Raw genomic sequence first — 21601 nt, forward strand, 5'->3', positions numbered from 1 at the left:
AACATTCTGATCCAAACCTTGACCACATTGAACACAAATCCAACTGCATATCCCTGAACCACACAGACTAGAGAGGAACATCACAAAGAGGAAAACAATTCCACAAGGCCATTATTTACCTAATGAGCCACAATGGAAACAAGGCCACACCCCTTCCAAACTTTCCCGTGTGAAAAATGGAGGAAGCCATGTCACTGCCAAAAACATTATCTTATAGTAAGATCAAGCACCTAATTCGTTTTGGGGGATTTACTGGAACTGCAAATATACCTAAGCCTCCGCAAATCTGTTTCTGATCTGTCAGACCAGACAGTTGAGTATTTTTTGAAAAATTAGTGAAGATTCTCCTGTCATCAGCAGTGGCTGATGCCTTCTTTAGCCTACCAGCACCTTTGTAAATAGAGAACTCCCCAGTGCATTCTTCCTTCTTAATGATATTTCACACAGATGGTGTTAATCTATAGCCCTTGTTTTCCTGAAGAAAAATGTCACCTACAAACTCCAATGTTTTTTGCAAGCTTGGACACAAGCCTAGGCATCTTCTGCCTACTCAAATAAGGCAATGGTACACATCTGCGTAATCATAAACAACTGTAAAGCAACATATTCCAAATATTCTGATGCCCAAAAACAAGGGGGCCTGTGTAAAATTGTTACATGAACATGTCTGAATTTAACGTTTGGTGGAGGGGGATTAAGTGTAGGGGTTAGAAAAGAGACTGCAAACCATCAGAGACAAATGTGCTTCTGAAAGAATGGTCAGTAATTCCCATAAACACACTCCTAAAGCTTGTGAAAAGGATGGGGCCCCCAAAATTTTAAGCCCAACTGATTAAGAATGGGATGTCACTCAAATTTATATGTGGGCAAAGGCAGACAAGTCAATATTTTTGGCAATATAGTGCACAAATCACACAATAATGATAAATAATTTACTCATATTCTCATTTGATTCATACTGAGGTACGTGTGTGTTTTTTTGTGTGTCAGATTGTTCTGCAAAAACAAAAAAAAGAAGTTAAAACATACATAGCATGTTTGAGCTCAGTGTGGGAATGCTTGAGTGACAGCTGTGTGGTTTCTTAGATTCTTTTTTGAAAGACACTCTTAAACCACCTCTACCCACCAACACTTGCTTTCCCACGCACTTATACATCAGAACATGATGCCCATTTCTGCACAGTTGGTAAAATTGGGAAACAAAAAATTGGGGTAGGAGGAGTGGGTGGGGTTAACTCTGACAGCTGAAATAAGTGTTTTAATAAGGAATGATTTTGGGTACACTGGACAACATTGATCTCTATAATATCAAGGCCCTGATTAGCCACTGGAAGAACATTGGTGTCTAGAAGACCAATCAGCAGACCTTTTTCCCTTTTTCCCTCTGTGCCTATTAGTCATAGTTCTTAAGAATTCCTGTTGCTCATATATACAACCCCTGGCAAAAAGTATGGAATCACCAGTCTTGGATGAGCACTCCTTCAGACATTTCATTCTGTAAAACAAACTCTGATCAAAAACATGATACAATAATAAGGTCATTGCAAAGTGCAACTTGTTGGCTTTCAGGAACACTCAAAGAAATGAAGAAAAAACATTGTGGAAGTCAGTGAATGTTACTTTTATTGACCAACCACAGGGAAAAAAATATGGAATCACTCAATTCTGAGGAAAAAAGTATGGAATCACTCAAATTGAAGGTAGAAAATAAGGACACACCCAGTCAATTTCCTTTCCCTAAATGGACACCTGCCTCAGATTAGATCTGCTCGTTAGTCTGCAGTTAAAAACACCTGCAGTCATGACACCTTGGAGGGCTGCTGGACGAATTAGAGTGGCAAGAACCATGGCTCCAACAAGAGAAATGTCTCTTGAAACAAAAGAGAGGATTGTGAAACTTCTTCAAGAAGGTAACTCTTCACGCATGGTTGCTAAAGATGTGGGCTGTTCACAGTCAGCTGTATCCAAGATATGGACCAAATACAAACAGCATGGAATGGTTGTTAAAGCCAAGCGTACTGGTAGACCGAGAAAGACATCAAAGCGTCAAGACAAGCAACTTAAGGCCATTTGTCTTGAAAACCGAAAAAGTACAACTAAACAGATGAAGCATAAATGGGAAGAAGCTGGAGCCAATGTATGTGACCGAACCGTAAGAAATCGCCTAAAGGAAATGGGATTTCAATACAGGAAAGCTAAAAGAAAACCATCATTGACACCTAAACATAAAAGAACAAGACTGCAGTGGGCTAAGGAGAGGCAATCATGGACTGTGGATGACTGGATGAAAGTTATCTTCAGTGATGAGTCAAGAATCTGCATTGGACAAGGTGATGATGCTGGAACTTTTGTTTGGTGCCGTTCCAGTGAGATTTATGAAGAGGCCTGCCTGAGGAAAACAACCAAATTTCCACAGTCCTTGATGATATGGGGCTGCATGTCAGGCAAAGGCACTGGGGAGATGACTGTGGTTAATTCTTCTATCAATGCACAAGTTTACATTGACATTTTGGACAGTTTTCTCATCCCTTCAATTGAACAGATGTTTGGAGATAATGAAATAATTTTCCAAGATGACAATGCATCGTGCCATAGGGCAAAAACAGTGAAGGCATTCCTTGGAGAAAGACACATTCAGTCAATGTCATGGCCTGCAAATAGTCCAGATCTCAACCCAATTGAAAACCTGTGGTAGAAATTGAAAAAAATGGTCCACAAGAAGGCTCCGACCTGCAAAGCTGATCTGGCAACTGCTATCAAAGAGAGTTGGCACCAAATTGATGCAGAATACTGTTTGTCACTCATCAAGTCCATGCCTCAGAGACTGAAAGCCGTTATAAAAGCCAAAGGTGGTGCAACTAAATACTAGTGATGTATTTTGAATCATCTTTTGTTTATCTGTTTTTCATGATTCCATACTTTTTTCCTCAGAATTGAGTGATTCCATATTTTTTTCCCTGTGGTTGGTCAATAAAAGTAACATTCACTGACTTCCACAATGTTTTTTCTTCATTTCTTTGAGTGTTCCTGAAAGCCAACAAGTTGCACTTTGGAATGACCTTATTATTGTATCATGTTTTTGATCAGAGTTTGTTTTACAGAATGAAATGTCTGAAGGAGTGCTCATCCAAGACTGGTGATTCCATACTTTTTGCCAGGGGTTGTATATATATATATATACTGCAGACTGTAAATCACTGATCAGCCTCACAGCACAGATCCAGCATTTAAGATGCTGATTGGCTCCCTCTAGTGGATTTATCAAGACGTCACACCCAAACCTGTTTCTAATCCAGACTGAAGATCCTGACAAATACTGATCATAACTCTGCATTTCTCTAAAAATAAAACACCACTACAATGCCAGGGTCAGTTATTTGATGTGAGTTTTTGCCTGGTCTGTAGTGCTGCCTAGTAAAGTTGAATAATTAATCTTAAGTAACAATATCTCAATTGTTAGTGTATCTAACTTCATAAAACATATCAAACGAACATAAACAATCTCCAAAATTTCCCTGTCTACCCTGTTCTCTTGGGGAAACCCTTTAATAAAATATCATTTTAGATTAATGATATCCCATCCTTCACACTGTTTTTTTTAAGGGACTGAATTACATTGACGTCACTTAATATTCCTCATATTGTCTCAGTGAGACTGAATTGTGAACGATAATTAAAATTATTTTAGAAATTAAAATGTATCTTCTAAACAGAACAAAGTCACCATAAACTTTTGAACAGTAAAAATATGGACAAAACATTCAACATTTTATTAAATGCCAATTTCCTGTTTTGCGCACTGTCCTGCAACAAATTCACACTTTTTTTTAAAGTACATTTTAATATTATTTACAGTGTTGGAAACTTGGAATGATAGATGAGCTGGACATTCAAAATGCATGAAAATATACACATATAAATATGCATAAAGAAGTTATACTCAGTTTATATTGTGATATCATAAACGTAGTAGTGCATGAGAGATTAAGATCCAGTTTAAAGAAGAAAAAAAAAACACGAAAGCTGCGGCATTTACTCCCCAACCACACACAGGAAACTGTCTGAAGAGGATGGCATTTGGTACCTTGTGATTTCCTGTATTAACACCAGTATTGTAGTTAAAGTAGCCGAGAGGTGCAGCGCTGCTGTAGTGTTTCTACAGAGACGCAGTAATTCAGTGTTTCAGTCTTTTAGAGATTAGACATGTCTCTGAGTGTTTATGAGGATCTGATCTACTTTGAGGAGCTGAACAGAGCAGATCGAGACGAGATAACGGTGGTTATATATGAGAGCTCAGATGCTGTTAGAGACCTGGACCCCGACACAGAGATGGAGGACGCCAACATGATGAGGATCCTAAAGACACAACGAGCAGGTACAATTACTAATTATAGAATTATAGTTAGTAAATAACTAGCAGAATTTCTACATTGCTGGGTGATTGGACTTCTAGTTCTCATTAATTATAGATAAGGAGCTGTAAAATGCCATTTCTCATAAGTAAAACACGCAGCTTTTAGAATCAATCCAAGAGAGAAGGGTAATGCTGCAGATCGGATACCTATAAATGGGCGAGGACTCGGGACATGAGCCTGTCAATCGTGTTTTGCGCCAACCAATTAAATTCTTGCTCTTAACCACCAATCACATTTTGCATTGCCCAAGTGCAGAGTAGAACGACCAGCCAATCTAGATGTTGTTTTATCCCGAGAACGCGAGGGGCAAGTTGCAAACGGAATTGTAATGTGGAGTAATAACAGTAACTAAGACTTTTTAAAGTGCAGTTTGAATGATGTGGTGGTCTGTCTGCCTTAAACTCTCTGGTGTTTGCACGTACATGAGAAATACTTAATGCCTTTTTCCAAATTCCTTTAAACCTTTGGCTGATCCACAAAATGACAGACGGGTACTTTATACTTTTGATTGGCCAATGCAAGAAATGATTGACAGTTGATTTCTGTTGTATGACTGGCTGATGTACGAAATGATTGACAGATTTCCCGCTTATTCTGCATGCCTATTGGTTCTCCGGGCTGCAGTTAAATATTCTCCAACATGACTTCAGAGGAAGCTGGAGGAAAGCAACGCAAAAGAGGTGTGTACTGGCAGGTCGCAAATCGCCAGCTTTAAGGCAAAGCAACACACTGGTGGGGACAGTGTAGAGAGAGCGTGCCTCTGGATGAGCTGTTTAAGGGCTGTTGAGTGCTAAATTTTTAGTTAGAATTAACTCAAAGCGGCCCACCTTGGAGGGCAGTGTGGGGCTAGATACTGTTGAGCAACTGTTGTGCAGATGTGTTGCCATCAGGTGCTGAAACTGTTTTTCTCCATACCCTTCAGATCGAAAACAGGGCCCTCATTTCTAAAACCCTGAGTAGCTTTTGGAATGAAACTGTGCATGTGCACAAAAAACTGAAAATTGCGTGCGCTCCCCGCAAAATCAGATAAAAAAGCATGCGTAGGCACACATGAACGCTGCTTCCTCTTTATAAAAATCACATTCTAATTTTAAATGTGCGCAGGTGAATCAGCCTCGTGTTCCGCCTCTGTACCGCCCACATTTACACAAAAAAGTCCATGCAAATCACTCCATGAATATTTAAATGTGGGACTCCCCATTAATCCTGAGCAGGATAACGGAGAACGTTTTTGAAGACTTCGAAGTAGAAGTCCTTGCTTTGGAGGAGGAGGAGGAGGAGGAGGAGGAAGAATGTGTTGTTTGATTTTAGCCAACATGTGGCTGCAGCAGTTAATAATTTAGCTCCACAAGCCGAACTGTTGCAGAGGTTAAAAAAAGTGGTCAGAATAAAAATCTGCTTCACCTGCGCATAATTTCCATAAACAGACATTTATTGTCTGATTTCGTAACGTTGGCTCATTGACTAGCATTTGTCGCTTACAAGATAACAACTCATGACTAATACAGGCTTGGGCCTTCACAACACATCCTTGAGGTACCCGTATATAGTCCTTTAAATAAGTAAAGTTCATGTACCCTTATGTGTTTCCTCATAGAGAGTCGCTCTGCAGGAAGCAGACGCTACAGACTGGCTGCAGTGGGTCTGGGTCTGCTGTGTGTTCTCCTGCTGACTGCCATCACAGTGCTGTGGATCCAGTTCAACCACCTGACTGCAGAGAGAGACCAGTTACAGACCAGTAACACCAACCTGACTGCAGAGAGAGACCCGTTACAGACCAGTTACACCAACCTGACTGCAGAGAGAGACCAGTTACAGACCAGTTACACCAACCTGACTGCAGAGAGAGACCAGTTACAGACCAGTTACACCAACCTGACTGCAGAGAGAGACCAGTTACAGACCAGTAACTCCAACCTGACCATGGAGAGAGACGGGCTCCAGAGAAGATTTTCTGAAGTGGGTTAGTGTTTAATTGCAGTTTTTAATCACTTTATTAGTATATATGAGTTGTGCCCCTAAAACATTCCTCACCTTTGCACTATCAAGTTAAATATGTGTTATGTAGATATGTTACATGAAATACCAAGAATTATATTTGAACACAGACTGTAAGAAATGCACAACAAAGCTGCCAAAACTCTGAGCGTAAAAAAATGACACAAACATGTGAGTTAATCTGATTGAACATATCACAGAAATCGTGGGTGTTCAAATCTGTTCAGATCTGACCTTTTACTTTTGCGTCACATCCTGTAACAGGCCTTCTCTTCAGACTTTACAAGCAAGTTACAGATTTCATGGCACACTTTAAAACTGTGATTAGTGAAACTAAAACACAAACTTGTACAAGTTGATCTGATCGAATAGTGCAAATGTGTACGTTTGAGCAGGGGCGTAGCAGCAAATTCTGGGCCATGTACACTCTCAATGTCAGTGGGCCCCTATTAATGACAAAAAAAGAAAAAGGTTTTAAGCTATACTTTTTGATTGATATTGAGATCACAGGCTTTGGTAACATCATGAATTTATTGAGCATTGACAATAGCTTTTAAACACAGCACCGCACTGCAATGCTAAAGATTGTTTACCAGACAAAATAACAAATTGCTTTAGTGCTTAAAATATTAATAGTGTACACTTGAGCCTATAGTGATATTGGTAGGTTATTTACATGTTGATATATGCAGCAGAAATATTGCTAGGTGGATCATTTTTTTAAGTCTCAGCACTAAGTTTCACTTTCAACTCTGCTGTGTTAGTAGACAATTACGGAGCCCGGGAGGGGCCGTGGTTAAAAAAGTAATTAAATCAAATGAACGATATTGCAGTTCGTTTTCACGTTTTCTTTAATTCCAGTAAAAGATTTGCTATTTGGCTCACGATTTCTGTAATTCCAACGAACGATTTCTGTATTTCCAGCGAACGATTTTCATGCGCACAAAGTCAAGAAGCTTAAAGGGAAAAGGAGCGTTTTTTGCTCTTGGGCTGTAAAAGGGCTGCTGTAATGATGATTAGTTATCTTCATTTATAACCTGCTGATTATTAAAGCTCTAGTTTTACAGTTAGATAACACAGGTCGCAAATTTTACCGGAGGGGGGGGGGGGGGTGGTTGGGGGATCTGGCCGTTAGAGCGCGCAGTCCTTCGCACAAATACAATCAATTCCAGTCATGAATAAAGGAAATAAACATTTTACTGATGCAGGATGACTATGTGTGTTATTAAAACCAGTTCAAATCAAAGTTATAATGCAATGTGTAATTGTGTTTATTAATTTCTCAATAACATACAGCCAGCCACCAAGGAAATGCAACCCTTCCTAAATATTGTTACTTCATTATTACTTTTACGATAGTTAGATATCATCTATATATTAATCTTTGTAGCAAAAAAAAACAACACCACATCATTCAGAAAATAAAACTTGAACACGTTTATAATTCTTGTTTTTTTTCTTTTTAGGAGACTTGATACATGTTTCTAAGCAGGACACTGAGATTTTTTTAGATATAGAAACAGCATATGTTAAACATTAAATGCAATGTTGTGTTTCCATCATTATATACCTGTGAAAGGTGACCAAATTGGAAGCTTAAAGATCGTTGTCCCACAGGTATACTAAAATATGCACAAGAAACAGTGTCTGTGATTACATTGTTAACGTATGTTTCTGAGCTCATACATTGTACATCATACATATTTTTATTTGTAATGATGTATCAGAAAATAGTATGTTTAAATATTTTAATTTAGCTATAAATTGCATACAAGTGTAATTTAGATTAGACATACACATTAGTTTTATAAACAGGTTAACTGTTTTTGTAATATACATCAATTACATTTGGTCACATCTAAAACACATTTTTAGGAAACATATTGTAATAAATGATCAAATGGGTCCAAATTATTATATGAACTGTCCGTTCACTGTCTTAAAACATTGTATTAATAGTAGACCAGCTATTTTGATTTTATATAGTGTTACATATTTAAAGCAGCTCTTATATGAGCCATTCATAGACAACTGTCACACATTGCATTCATTTTGTATTGTCTTTTACAGTGTACATTTGAACCTAGGTCTTGTAGCTCTATATTTATAAAATAATACTTCTTTTTTATGTGATATTTTTGTTCAAAATAAGAAATTAATAAACACAGTTTCACATTGCTTTATAACTTTGATTTGATCTGGTTTTAATAACACACATACAGTCACCCTGCATCAGAAAAATGTTTGTTTCGTTTATTCATGACTCGAATTGACTGTATTTGTGTATATTGTTGGTCAGTAAGCTCCGCAAAAGACTGCGCGCGCTCTAGCCACCCTGAAAGAAACGTGAGCACGAACTGTTATATTGTTCACTCGATTATTTTTTTTATCCACGGCCCCTTACGGGTTCCGTAGACAATAGGCTGTAACACACACACTGAACCAAAAGGCTCCGCTTCCGCGTGTTTTTGCCCCGTTACCGCCCGCTCCCGCCAAATATCGCTTCTTTTAATCCCGCGCCCGCCCGCCACCTACACATTTGCGCCGCTCTCGACTGTGGTCCTAATATGAATTGAATTAATTACATTTAGTGAATCAAATTTACTTATATATTTATTAAAACAGCAATTCAGTGCTGAAATAGTGCTGTCCCATTTCTTACCACAGTCCAAACACATGCCGTCATCGCGTGATTATTACAATTTTCATAACTATTTATCAATTTGCAGAGCAGGACCACATGTTCCCGCATCGCCTGGATTGATTAAACTCCCGCTCCCGCCAATAATAGTTCAGTGTTATTTTACTGTGAAGAGCATCAAGCAGTCATGATCCAGAAGTGACCATAAGTGTTTCTCATAATGCATTGCTTTTGTTTTTCACCCATAGATAAAGCAAATAGGGACGGGTGGATGTACTTTAACTCCAGTCTTTACTACGTCTCTACTGAGCAGAAAAAGTGGAGTGAGAGCAGAAACGACTGCAGAAAGAGAGGATCAGACCTGGTGATCATCAACAGCAGAGAAGAACAAGTGAGAGAGAGAGAGAGAGAGATCTACATTATTGAAATATTCCTGTGAATAATCATAAACAGCTTTAAAACTGTTTAATATTGTTTATCTTAGTGGAGTTTCTTTTACCTGTAAAACAAATCTAGAGAAGAGTCAGTGAGGAAAGGATAAGGAGTGAGTCTCTGGTGCACATGTTCACTACTTTCATTTACACCACAGCAGGTAAACTTGTCTTAAATTGACTTGTCTTATACTGTGATGTTCCCTTGATGAGCCATGTAGGAGCACTATTTCTGTCTGGATATTTCTGGTTATTGGACGATCTTTAGTGCAGCAGTAACACTGAAGTGTTTAAAAACTCCAGCAGCACTGCTGTAAAGTGAAGAATAGTTCAGTCAGAAGAACATGCTTAGAAGAATATGCTTAGAGGAACACAGTTGAACACAGCTAGAAGAGCACAGTTCATTGCTGTTGATCTCTCTGGCTTCCTGCAGGTGGAAGAGTTCTGGTTCTTGTGGAATAGTTTGAAATGCTTAACAGGTAACGTGTGTTGTAAGTGCATGTGTGTGTGTGTGTGTGTGTGTGTGGTTGTTGGAAATGTGTAAGCAGTTATTGTACTTCAACAGGACTTCATTAACTTGTTGAGAAGACTGAATTGGGTTTGGATTGGTCTGAGTGACGGTGAAACAGAGGGGGTCTGGAAATGGGTGGACGGATCAGAACTGATCACTGGGTAAGAGACTCCTGAACTGAACTCTGATCATGATGCAGTTACTGACTCTCACTCCTCACTGCTCTGATAAACACTCTGATACTTCTCTTCCTGTCTCTCTTCCTGGAGAACCCAACAGTTACGGAGATGAGGACTGTGTTTTATACGGCTATGGGTCTGGTTCTTTTGAGAAATGGGCTGATTATCCTTGTAATAGCCAGTTCTTTTGGATCTGTGAAAAGAGAATATAAAGAGTAAATGTTGTGTGAAAGTGTGTAATTAGATTACTTCTTTTGTTACTTTTGATTAACGTCTCTTTTTTAAGTGTTTTAATGAAATAAATAAAAAAAGTTGAATATGCCAAAATCAGAAGCGTTCTATAAAGATTTATTTAACTGTTGATTTCTTTCATGATTTATCTCAGACCAGTATATAAAATTCTACAATCTGGACTTGCTGTGTGATATGGTGTAGTGTGTATATATATTTCAGTATGTATATAATTCTAGTTTAATATTATTTACAGTGCTAATATAAACACATTGAGGGAGTCTGTGGTTTATCACAGCGGTGCAGCTTGTCTCTGTAATCTGAAATAAGCAGCTGTGTGAGAATAACACCACAGTAATAGTGAGAGTACTTTAATAAAACACAGATAAAATACAGTTTCAGAAAATCTCAGTGTGAGAAACTGTACACTGAATGTGAGTTAAAGTGAAGCAGAGTGTCTGTAGCTTTTAGTGCAGCTTAGCATGAGTGCTAAAGTAGAGCTGGAACTGTTTTCACTGGTCTGACTGAGAAGAGAAGCAGCACTATTGAGATTTTCCACAGCACACACACTTCTCTACTGCCCTCTAGAGGAAACCAAGAGCAGCTCAATCACTGAATATGAGTCAGCAGTCAGCAGCAATTTTGGTTCACTATCCTTTACAGAATTGTTGCAATTCCACCACATTGAAGGATTTTCCAACATTAACCACTTTTTTTAAGATCAGCCTCATCATCTCAATAGGATTCAGGTCAGGATTTTTACTAGGCCACTCCAAAGTCGTCATTTTGTTTTTGCTCAACCATTCAGAGGAGGACTTGCTGGTGTGTTTTGGGTCATTGTCCTGCTGCAGAACCCAAGTTCGTTTTAGCTTGAGGTCACAAACAGATGACCGGACATTCTCCTTCAAGATTTTTTGCAAGACAGCGGAATTCTTGGCTCCATTTATCACAGCAAGTCTTCCAGGTCCTGAAGCAGCAAGACAACCTCAGAAAATCACACTACCACCACCTCGTTTTACTGTAGGTATGATGTTTTTTTTTTGTTTTTTTAAATGCGGCATTACTTTTACACCAGTAAAGCACAACACCTTCCAAAATGTTCCACTTTAGTCTCGTCAGTCCAAAGATAATTTATTCCGGAAGTCTTGGTAATCATAAAGATGTTTTCTGGCAAAATTGAGACGAACCTTGATGTTGTTTTTGCTCAGCAGTGTTTTTTGTCTTTGTGACCTCCTGGATGAGTCGTCACTGCACTCTTGGGGTAACTGTGGTCTTCTGGCCACTCCTGAAATGGTTCACCACTGTTTCACATTTTCACTGTTTGTAAATAATAGCTCTCACTTTAGTTCCTGGGGGTCCCAAAACTTTATAACATTTTCCAGACTGATAGATTTCAGTAACTTTATTTCTTATTTGTTCCTGAAATTCTTTGGATATTGACATGATGTCTAGCTTTTTAGTATCATTTGGTCTATTTTATTTTGTAATGCAGGTCCTATTTTAGTGATTTCTTGTTTGAGAACAGGTATGGCATGAAGAGGGCAAGGATTTTCCACACCAATGTACATATAAACAGATATACAGGCATTATAATCAGATTATATTGTAAGCTCATAAATGTAATAGTATGTAAGAGATTTAGCTTTAAGAGCTTTATGAAAAACATCATAAGGGCTGCTGCATTCACTCCCAAACCGCACACAGGATACTGTCTGAAGAGGGTGGCTTTGGTATGTGGTGATTTCCTGCATTAACATCACTATTGCAGTTAAGGAGGCGAGTGGTGCTGCTCTGCTGTAGTGTTCCTACAGAGTTTAATTCAGTGTTTCAGTCTTTTAGAGATTAGACATATCTCTGAGTGTTTTTGAGATTTGATCAGATCTGAGGAGCTGTATAGAGGAGATAAAGTGGAGATGGTGGTGGATGAGCATGCAGACGCTGTAAGAGGTCATAACACCAACACAGAGATGAAGGATGCCAGCACAGAGACGAAGGATGCCATCACAGAGACGAAGGATGCCATCACAGAGGTGGAGGATGCTAGAATAGAGATGAAGGATGCCAGCACAGAGGTGGAGGATGCCAGCACAGAGATGAAGGATGCCAGCACAGAGGTGGAGGATGCTAGCCCAGAGATGAAGGATGCCAGCACAGAGGTGGAGGATGCCAGCACAGAGATGAAGGATGCCAGTACAGAGACGAAGGATGCCAGGACAGAGATGAAGGATGCCAGTACAGAGACGAAGGATGCTAGCCCAGAGATGAAGGATGCCAGCACAGAGATGGAGGATGCCAGCATAGAGGAGGAGGAGGATGCTAGCACAGAGGAGGAGGAGGATGCTAGCACAGAGGAGGAGGAGGATGCTAGCACAGAGGTGGAGGATGCCAACACAGAGGTGGAGGATGCCAACACAGAGGTGGAGGATGCCAGCATAGAGGTGGAGGATAATGACAAGCAAGCAGGTACTATCATTATTTATAAAAAATCTACATCATACAGATTTTGTATAACATTAACTGACTGAGCTGTTCCCTGTAGATCCTCTTTAGTGCCAGTGCACCACTGTATTGGTGGATATCGGCAAATCACAGGTTCTTGGGAAGTTCTCAGTAAACACAGGTATCACAGACTGATGAAGTGTATTTGAGAGCCTGCAAATAAAAATATCTCTATCCAAGAGGTCTTCTTAGGCCAGAAACCAATGAAATGTGAGTGTAAGAGAGGAGGTCTTGATAAACTTGTTAAATTGAATGTTTTGCACTGTCTGGGAATAAGCTGTGAAAAAGTCTCGAGTACCTCAGCCTCCTTACTCCCGTGATATTTTGCAGAGTGTGCGCTGATGCATCCTATAAACACGTCAAGCTGGGAAAATGAATCCATTTGCTTTGCTTTGCTTAGCACACCTAGCTACAGGGGTTGGACAATGAAACTGAAACACCTGTCATTTTAGTGTGGGAGGTTTCATGGCTAAATTGGAGCAGTCTGGTGGTCAATCTTCATTAATTGCACATTGCACCGGTAAGAGCAGAGTGTGAAGGTTCAATTAGCAGGGTAAGAGCACAGTTTTGCTCAAAATATTGCAATACACACAACATTATGTGTGACATACCAGAGTTCAAAAGAGAACAAATTGTTGGTGCACGTCTTGCTGGTGCATCTGTGACCAAGACAGCAATTTTGTGACAGTCTTTGTGATGTATCAAGAGCCACGGTATCCAGGGTAATGTCAGAATACCACCAAGAAGGACCAACCACATCCAACAGGATTAACTGTGGACGCGAGAGGAAGCTGTCTGAAAGAGATGTTCTGGTGCTAACCTGGATTGTATCCAAAAAACATAAAACCATGGCTGCCCAAATCACGGCAGAATTCAATGTGCACCTCAACTCTCCTGTTTCCACCAGAACTGTCTTTCAGGACAATAAATTGTTGTGGTCTAAAACCAGGTGTTTCAGTGTTATTGTCCAACCCCTGTACCTCATGGATGAGATGTGGATGAGACATTCAATGGTGTTTGGAGACGAAAGTCAGAGTAGACTTCCAAAAGTCCTGGTCCAGGCACCAAGGTGTGCCTGGAGCATTGAGATGGGTGCCGTGGGTTTCCCAGCTCACCAGCATGCCTGGAGGGGTCCAACCTTCTGTGCAGCCTGGGGCAGCAATGCAGCCGCCTGTCCAGAGGGGCTGTTGAGTGGTGGAAATAAGGCAGCAGGTGCAGTAGTTGTTGTGGTTGGCGAGACCAGAGAAACTGCAGACGGAAAGGCTCCCATGTTTTCAGTCTGGCCTACAATCAGACACAGGTTACTAGAGGTAGTGACCAAGGGAGCTGCATCCTCTGGATCACCCCTGCCCCATCCTTCCCAGACTCCCCTTTCCTCTACTCCACCCCGGCCTGAAAAAGTTGGATTGAGGGACATGTGAAGAAGGGCATTGAGCTCCACAAAACTTCACATCCAGCGTACGGAGAGGGGGCAACAAGAAGTCTATCTCTGGAGACTGCCCTGGAGACTTCTCCTCTAGTACTGAGGTGGAGGTCAAGAAGCAGATATTCTTACATGTCCAGAATGATGGAGAAGCAGCAAAGATGCAGAAGAGAGTGTGTTCTGTGGTGTATTCTCTATGACTGACTTAAACATGTATGTAGTGTTCACTGTATCTGATCATTCTTCAGTTAAAAAATAACCCAGAATTTGATGCTGTTGTAGCCACGTAACCAAAGGATTTGCTCAGCATACGCAAATCCCTGCCCCAGGTAATACCCTATGGTAATATGGTATGGCAATACCCTGTGGACTGAGGAAGGTTGAATGTCTGTAAACAGCTTTAAAAATGGAAGGTCCAATTCATCTTCACTACTATAAGACCTCACTCCCATAATTTACATCACTGACCAGTGTTCAGTTTCACCACTTTCAGGTGCGGAAGTTCCCAAACATACTTCTATACATACTCTTATCCCATGACTCTGTGTACGTATTGACTATATAACTAAAGTTCATGTATCTGTGTTTTTCCTATAGAGAGTTTCTCTGCAGGAAGCAGAAGCTACAGACAGGCTGCAGTGGGTCTGGGTCTGCAGTGTGGTCTACTGCTGACTGCCATCACAGTGCTGTGGATCCAGTTCAACCACCTGACTGCAGAGAAAGACCAATTACAGACCAGTTACACCAACCTTACTGCAGAGAGAGACCAGTTACAGACCAGTAACACCAACCTGACTGCAGAGAGAGACCAGTTACAGACCAGTAACACCAACCTGACTGCAGAGAGAGACCAGTTACAGACCAGTTGCACCAGCCTGACTGCAGAGAGAGACCAGTTACAGACCAGTTACACCATCCTGACTGCAGAGAGAGACCAGTTACAGACCAGTAACGCAAACCTGACTGCAGAGAGAGACCAGTTACAGACCAGTAACACCAACCTGACTGCAGAGAGAGACCAGTTACAGACCAGTTACACCAACCTGACTGCAGAGAGAGACCAGTTACAGACCAGTTACACCAACCTGACTGCAGAGAGAGACCAGTTACAGACCAGTAACGCCAACCTGACTGCAGAGAGAGACCAGTTACAGACCAGTAACACCAACCTGACTGCAGAGAGAGACCAGTTACAGACCAGTTACACCAACCTGACTGCAGAGAGAGACCAGTTACAGACCAGTAACGCCAACCTGACTGCAGAGAGAGACCAGTTACAGACCAGTAACATCAACCTGGCTATGGAGAGAGACCAGTTACAGACCAGTAACATCAACCTGGCTATGGAGAGAGACCAGTTACAGACCAGTAACATCAACCTGGCTATGGAGAGAGACCAGTTACAGACCAGTTACACCAACCTGGCTATGGAGAGAGACCAGTTACAGACCAGTAACATCAACCTGGCTATGGAGAGAGACCAGTTACAGACCAGTTACACCAACCTGGCTATGGAGAGAGACCAGTTACAAAGCAGTTACACCAACCTGACTGCAGAGAGAGACCAGTTACAGACAGAGAAAGGCGGGCTTCAGAGAAGGCTATCTGAAATGGGTTAGTGATTAATTGCAGTCCTTAATCCCTTTAATACTGGTTTGATGCTTAGTTGCTATACATTTGCACTGCTGTAAAATTCCATATTCAGTTTGAACTGCTCAGCTAATACAGGTGCCCGGAATTCATGTGGTTTACTTCAAAGTCTGATCACAATGTGAAAATCAGAAACAATCAATAACAGCTGGCACTGGTCCTCAACCCACCATCTGCATCTCACCACAGAATCAATACTTATAAAACAAGGCATTATTTCTCAGTCTGCACCTCCTCTACAGTCAGATGCACTGATAGATGAAGTCTTAGAGGTTCTCAGTTTGATTCAGGTCTGGGGAACATGAGGGCCAATCATAAAAAGTGACACAATTGGCCTCAACTGGCCCCACTTGAAAGCAGAGGGATGACTTGAGTCCAGTTTATTATTATTATTTGAGGAGCACATTCAGATGTTTACAGTCAGTAGACCACAGTTAAAATAACACAGAGAGCAGGTGAAGAGTGCAGTAGAGCACAGTTAGTAGAACACAGGAGAATAAAGTAATAAGAGCACAGGTAAAAAAAAAGTACAGTTTAAGTGTATAAGTGTGTGTGGGGTTATGTTATTGCAATCAGTCTGTAAACAGTTATTGTACTTCAACAGGACTTCATTAACATGTGGAGAAACGGTCAGCAGGCTTGGATTGGTTTGAAACGATTATTATTTACTTTAAAATATATATAATATAAGTATATTTTATAAAATAACGTTACATAATAGGCTTAATAGGCTTTGTAATGCTTTATATTTCTGTGGCTCTTAATTCAATTAGCAAGTAAACCAGCGAAGCACAGATACTTTTTTGTATTTATAACAGTGTATATTTAATGTATTTCACTCATGATGCATATGTAATATATTTGTCTGTTTGCTTCACAGAAAATGGCCATCAGGAGGGATGGATCTACTTCAGCTCCAGTATTTATTACATCTCTACTGAGAAGAAGATCTACAGTGAGAGCAGACAATACTGCAGAGAGAGAGGATCAGACCTGCTGATCATCAACAGCAGAGAAGAACAGGTGAGAAAGAGAAAGAGAGAGAGAGAGAAAGAGAGAGAGTGTCAGGGACAGGCAGGGATGGGACAAGCACTGATATAATAGAGAGGCTTTATTGAACAGGAGCAATACAAAATCATGGTCAACAACCTGTAACGGCTGGTGCCTGGCTGAGGCATACTCCCTGGCGCCAGAGGCTGCTTCAGACCATCACTGAGGGCTAATGGGCTAATAGGGCTACCTACACCCTATTTAAGTGAAGCCTGCCAGCCACTATTCTTTGAGCGAGACTGGGCGGCATAGCCGACTTCTGCAGCCATCCTGCTTCCAGTCAGAAAATGCCAAAGTGGTGTACATCATCTCCCTCCTCTCTGGACTTGTATTGGGGTGGGCCACCCCTGTGTGGGAACACAAACCAGACCTCTGCGCTACTGCTTAAGTGTTCACGGCAGCCCAGACATTTGACCTTCCATTTTGAGGAGAGAAAGCGGGGACCTGTCTCTTGAACCTACGACAGAGTAGGAGGTAGCTGTCCGAGTACAGCATAGAATATAGCATGCTCTCAACTGAAAACTTGGCAAGTGCGTTCCACCATGGGCTCAATGAGGAACACAAGGATAGTGACCCTCTACAAACACTCGATGGCCTCATTGAGCTCACCCAGAGGCTGGGCACTATGAATACCTGGTAATGCCGGGTTTATGAACGCCCCCTCTGTCTTCCATATTAGCGGGGTATATTAGCGAGGTACTCCGGGAGGCGTTAGACCGGTATGTGTTCGTCTACTTAGATTACATTCTTATATACAGTCGCTCTGTGGACGAACACATTACCCATGGCAGATGGGTTCTCCAACTAATCCTGGAGAAGCAGCTCTATGTCAAACTGGAGAAGTCCGAGTTCCATGCGCAGTCCATCTTGTTCTTCTCCTGAAGGGTGGTGAGGAATTTTAGCGTTGTGGCCGTCCCACTAACTGCTCCGATGAGGAAGATGTCAGGGCAGTTCAGCTGGTCCACAGAGGCCTAGGAAGCATTTGATGCTATCAAGCATCTGTTGACCCGAGCCCCGTTTTTCTGACTGCCTGACCACGGATTCACACTTGGTGAGCGCCTCTGAAGTACTGGACTGGATGGCCGACTGCACCTATGTGCCTACTACTCCCACTGCCTAACCCCTGTGGAGAAGAGGTATCGTGTGGGAGATCGGGAACTCCTGGCTTTGAAGCTCAACCTAGAGGAGTGGAGGCACTTGCTTGAGGGGGCCAAACACCCCTTTCTGGTCTAGACGGACCACAAAAATCTGGCGTACATTCAGCAGCCCAAGCACCTGAACCCAGGCCAAATGGGGATTGTTCTTTACCCGGTTCGACTTTACTTTTCATACCGTCCCTTCGGTGGGGTCTCTTGGACGCCGTGAGGCAGGCTCAAGAGACTGATCCAGGTCCAGAAGATGGCCCTCTGGGCTGAGAGTTTGTTGGGTACTAGTTAGAAGAGAACAGTTAGAGGAGCACCGTGAGTAGATTACAGTCAGGAAAGCAAAGTCAGATCAACACTGTTAAAAGAGCACAGTTAGGAGTTCAAACTCTTTAGAGCACGGTTTGAAGAGCACAGTTCGATCACAGTCAGAGGAGCAGAATTTGAGGAGCACATTCAGATGTTTACAGTCAGTAGACCACAGTTAAAATAACACAGAGAGCAGGTGAAGAGTGCAGTAGAGCACAGTTAGTAGAACACAGGAGAATAAAGTAATAAGAGCACAGGTAAAAAAAAAGTACAGTTTAAGTGTATAAGTGTGTGTGGGGTTATGTTATTGTAATCAGTCTGTAAACAGTTATTGTACTTCAACAGGACTTCATTAACATGTGGAGAAACGGTCAGCAGGCTTGGATTGGTTTGAAACGAGACACAGAGGGGGTCTGGAAATGGGTGGACGGATCAGAACTGACCACTGGGTAAGAGACTCCTGAACTGAACTCTGATCATGATGCAGTTACTGACTCTCACTCCTCACTGCTCTGATAAACACTCTGATACTCTCCTTCTCTCTGATAGGTTCTGGAAAGATGGAGAACCCAATAATCCAAAAGGACACTGTGTCACGACTGGCCTTGGATCTGATGCTGCAAAGAACTGGGTTAACAATCCCTGTTATCACCAGTTTGTTTGGATCTGTGAAAAAAGAATGTTTATTAGTGAAGTATAGTGTGTCCTCCCCTTTAAACTCAGGCGGCACCAGTTACAAAAATTCGGTTACCCACTCCAGTACCTCAAATTAATGAGTAAAGACGGCACAAAAGTAGCATCAAGGATAAATTATTTTATTAAACCAACAAGTAATGAATGGACACAGCAACAAATAGATTCATCAAATGATCAAATTGTAACAAAAACTAATATTGAAAAAGAGGAAACATAAAAAAGAAGTACTTCACACAGTGATGACACTTCAAAATAAACCCACTACAATCATTCACCACAACCACAGACTTCACTACACACTTAGCCTGCAGCCGATTTCAGCCTCAGAACTGTCCATGTGTTGTGGTTGATACAGCCACAGGACAACCTGCAACACAATAAAAGAACAATAATTCAACCCAAACCACTCCCAAGATCGAACCATTACAAGGGGGATGGAAAGACAACCATGCATGAGAACTGTATACACACACACACCTTTACCTGCATGTATGTGGTAGAAAGAACCTGCACACACTTTAATGGTCCAGGCTATGCAATATTCCCAAGGTGATGAACTTCTGTCTGGCACAGCTACTTTATAACTGCGTCTCTCCTACCAGAGCTTAATGTTAACTGAAATAAACCATAATTATTAACATTCAAATTATCACAGCTTATAAAACAACCTTATCAAATGATAGATACTAAAGACATAACCCAGCAGAAGCCTCCTTCATATTATTATAACCAAAGAGCAAACTGCCACAATACTCACAGTTTTCTCCCAAATGTAGTCAGCTTACCGAGAACTTGTGTTACTCCCTATCAGGCCCGTTATAGCAGGGCAAACAAACCAATCAATTGTCTAGGAATTGTCTAGGAGCTGTCCTGGGGCCCCAGACAACTAATTATCATAAACTGAAAGCAAGGATGTGGGACTGGGAAATGGTTTAGGGTGGGGGTTCAAGCTGGGACTGAGAAAGGGTTTAGGGTGGGGGTTCAGACAGTGACTGGTAAAAGCTTTGGGGTGGAGGGTTAGGCAGGGTTTGGAAAAAGGATTAGGATGTCGGCTCATACAGGAACTGGAAAAGGGTTTAGGGTGGAGGTTCAGGCAGGGACTGGAAAAAGGATTAGGGTGGGGGCTCATACAGGGACTGGGAAAGGGTTTAGGGTGGAGGTTCAGGCAGGGACTGGAAAAAGGATTAGGGTGGGGGCTCATACAGGGACTGGGAAAAAAAATCAGAATAGAATAACTGTTGTATGTATACTAATAAAATGTTAAGTATGAGCACTATGTCTCACTTTATTATTACAGTAACATCTTAATAAAATATCAGGAAATTGCAAGGTGCGCCGCACCTACTGCGTTAGATAAAGGTGCTTAAAGGTGCTTACACACTGCACGCGATATGCCGCGCGGCATTCCGCTGTGCTGCCGCTCTGCTCTACGCTGGTCAGTTGCGGGTGCGTTGCGCTGCTGCTGACGCTGAGCATCTCCTGCTGATAATAGGCGGGGTTTAGTAAAACACGTCACCCCTGCGACTAGTGTTTTGGTGTGTGGTGCCGGCTACAGCATCTGTAGACATGTATCGCTATCTTTTTCAACGTCAGAAAAAAAACCCTGATTTTTGTTCTTCTTTTAAGAAGGAGGAGGATGGCAGTGAAAAAAAAGAGGAGGGTGTGGGTGCATGAAACTCTCAGGTCTAGGGAACACCTCGGAGAGTTTAGATTAGTGAAAGAGCTCCGTTTCCACGATGATCGGTTTCAAACTTATTTTAGGCTTAGCAGGGAGCAGTTTGACCTTGTGCTTATGAGAGTTGGGCCGGTGGTGTACAGAATGAAGACAAATTTCCGGGACCCTATTTCTGCAACACAGCGCCTGGCAATTTGTCTGAGGTAGGTGATGTATAAGAAAACAATGACAAGCAGAGTATATGTGTATATGTTGCTATACAATCAATTAACACCAGCAGAAACTAGGAATATATATATAATATAATATATAATTCTAGGAATATATATAATTCTCTCTCTGTGGCTCCCTAAATTAAAGGTTTCATAATGTATCTACTGAGTATTTACTAAGATCCTAGTTTCCTTTCTATGTCTGTATGTATGCTTTTTTGCGTAATGATATTGCCATGCATAAAGATTGTGCATGGCAATCAGAGTGCCTTCATGTTTGTAAGTGTAATGTCATATTTTCAGGTACCTGGCAACTGGTGACTCTTACACCACCATTGCTTCCAGTTCCCGAGTGGGCATCTCCACAGTGGCAAACATTGTCCCAGAGGTCTCCAAGGCCATTTGGGACAGCCTGGTGGAAGACTTCATGCCAGTTCCAAAGGCTGCCCAATGGAGGGAAATTGCTCAGGGCTACATGGAGACATGGCAGTTTCCCAACTGTGTGGGAGCAATAGATGGGAAGCATGTAGTTATGCGGG

At 41.5% G+C, this 21601-nt stretch overlaps 1 protein-coding gene across 1 annotated transcript; it reads left to right on the forward strand.

Annotated features, from left to right (window-relative positions):
• Window positions 1-4123: 4123 nt before the first annotated feature.
• LOC111190351 (asialoglycoprotein receptor 1-like) lies at window positions 4124-20086 on the forward strand. The gene is made up of 5 exons (XM_049472239.1): window positions 4124-4375; window positions 6013-6378; window positions 9309-9445; window positions 18825-18928; window positions 19029-20086. Exons 1-5 carry the CDS (start codon window positions 4204-4206, stop codon window positions 19177-19179), a joined length of 930 nt encoding a protein of 309 aa, XP_049328196.1. The 5' UTR covers window positions 4124-4203; the 3' UTR covers window positions 19180-20086.
• Window positions 20087-21601: the final 1515 nt, after the last annotated feature.

This window comes from Astyanax mexicanus, chromosome 25 (assembly GCF_023375975.1).
Source record: "Astyanax mexicanus isolate ESR-SI-001 chromosome 25, AstMex3_surface, whole genome shotgun sequence".
In the NCBI taxonomy this organism is placed as follows: domain Eukaryota; kingdom Metazoa; phylum Chordata; class Actinopteri; order Characiformes; family Acestrorhamphidae; genus Astyanax; species Astyanax mexicanus.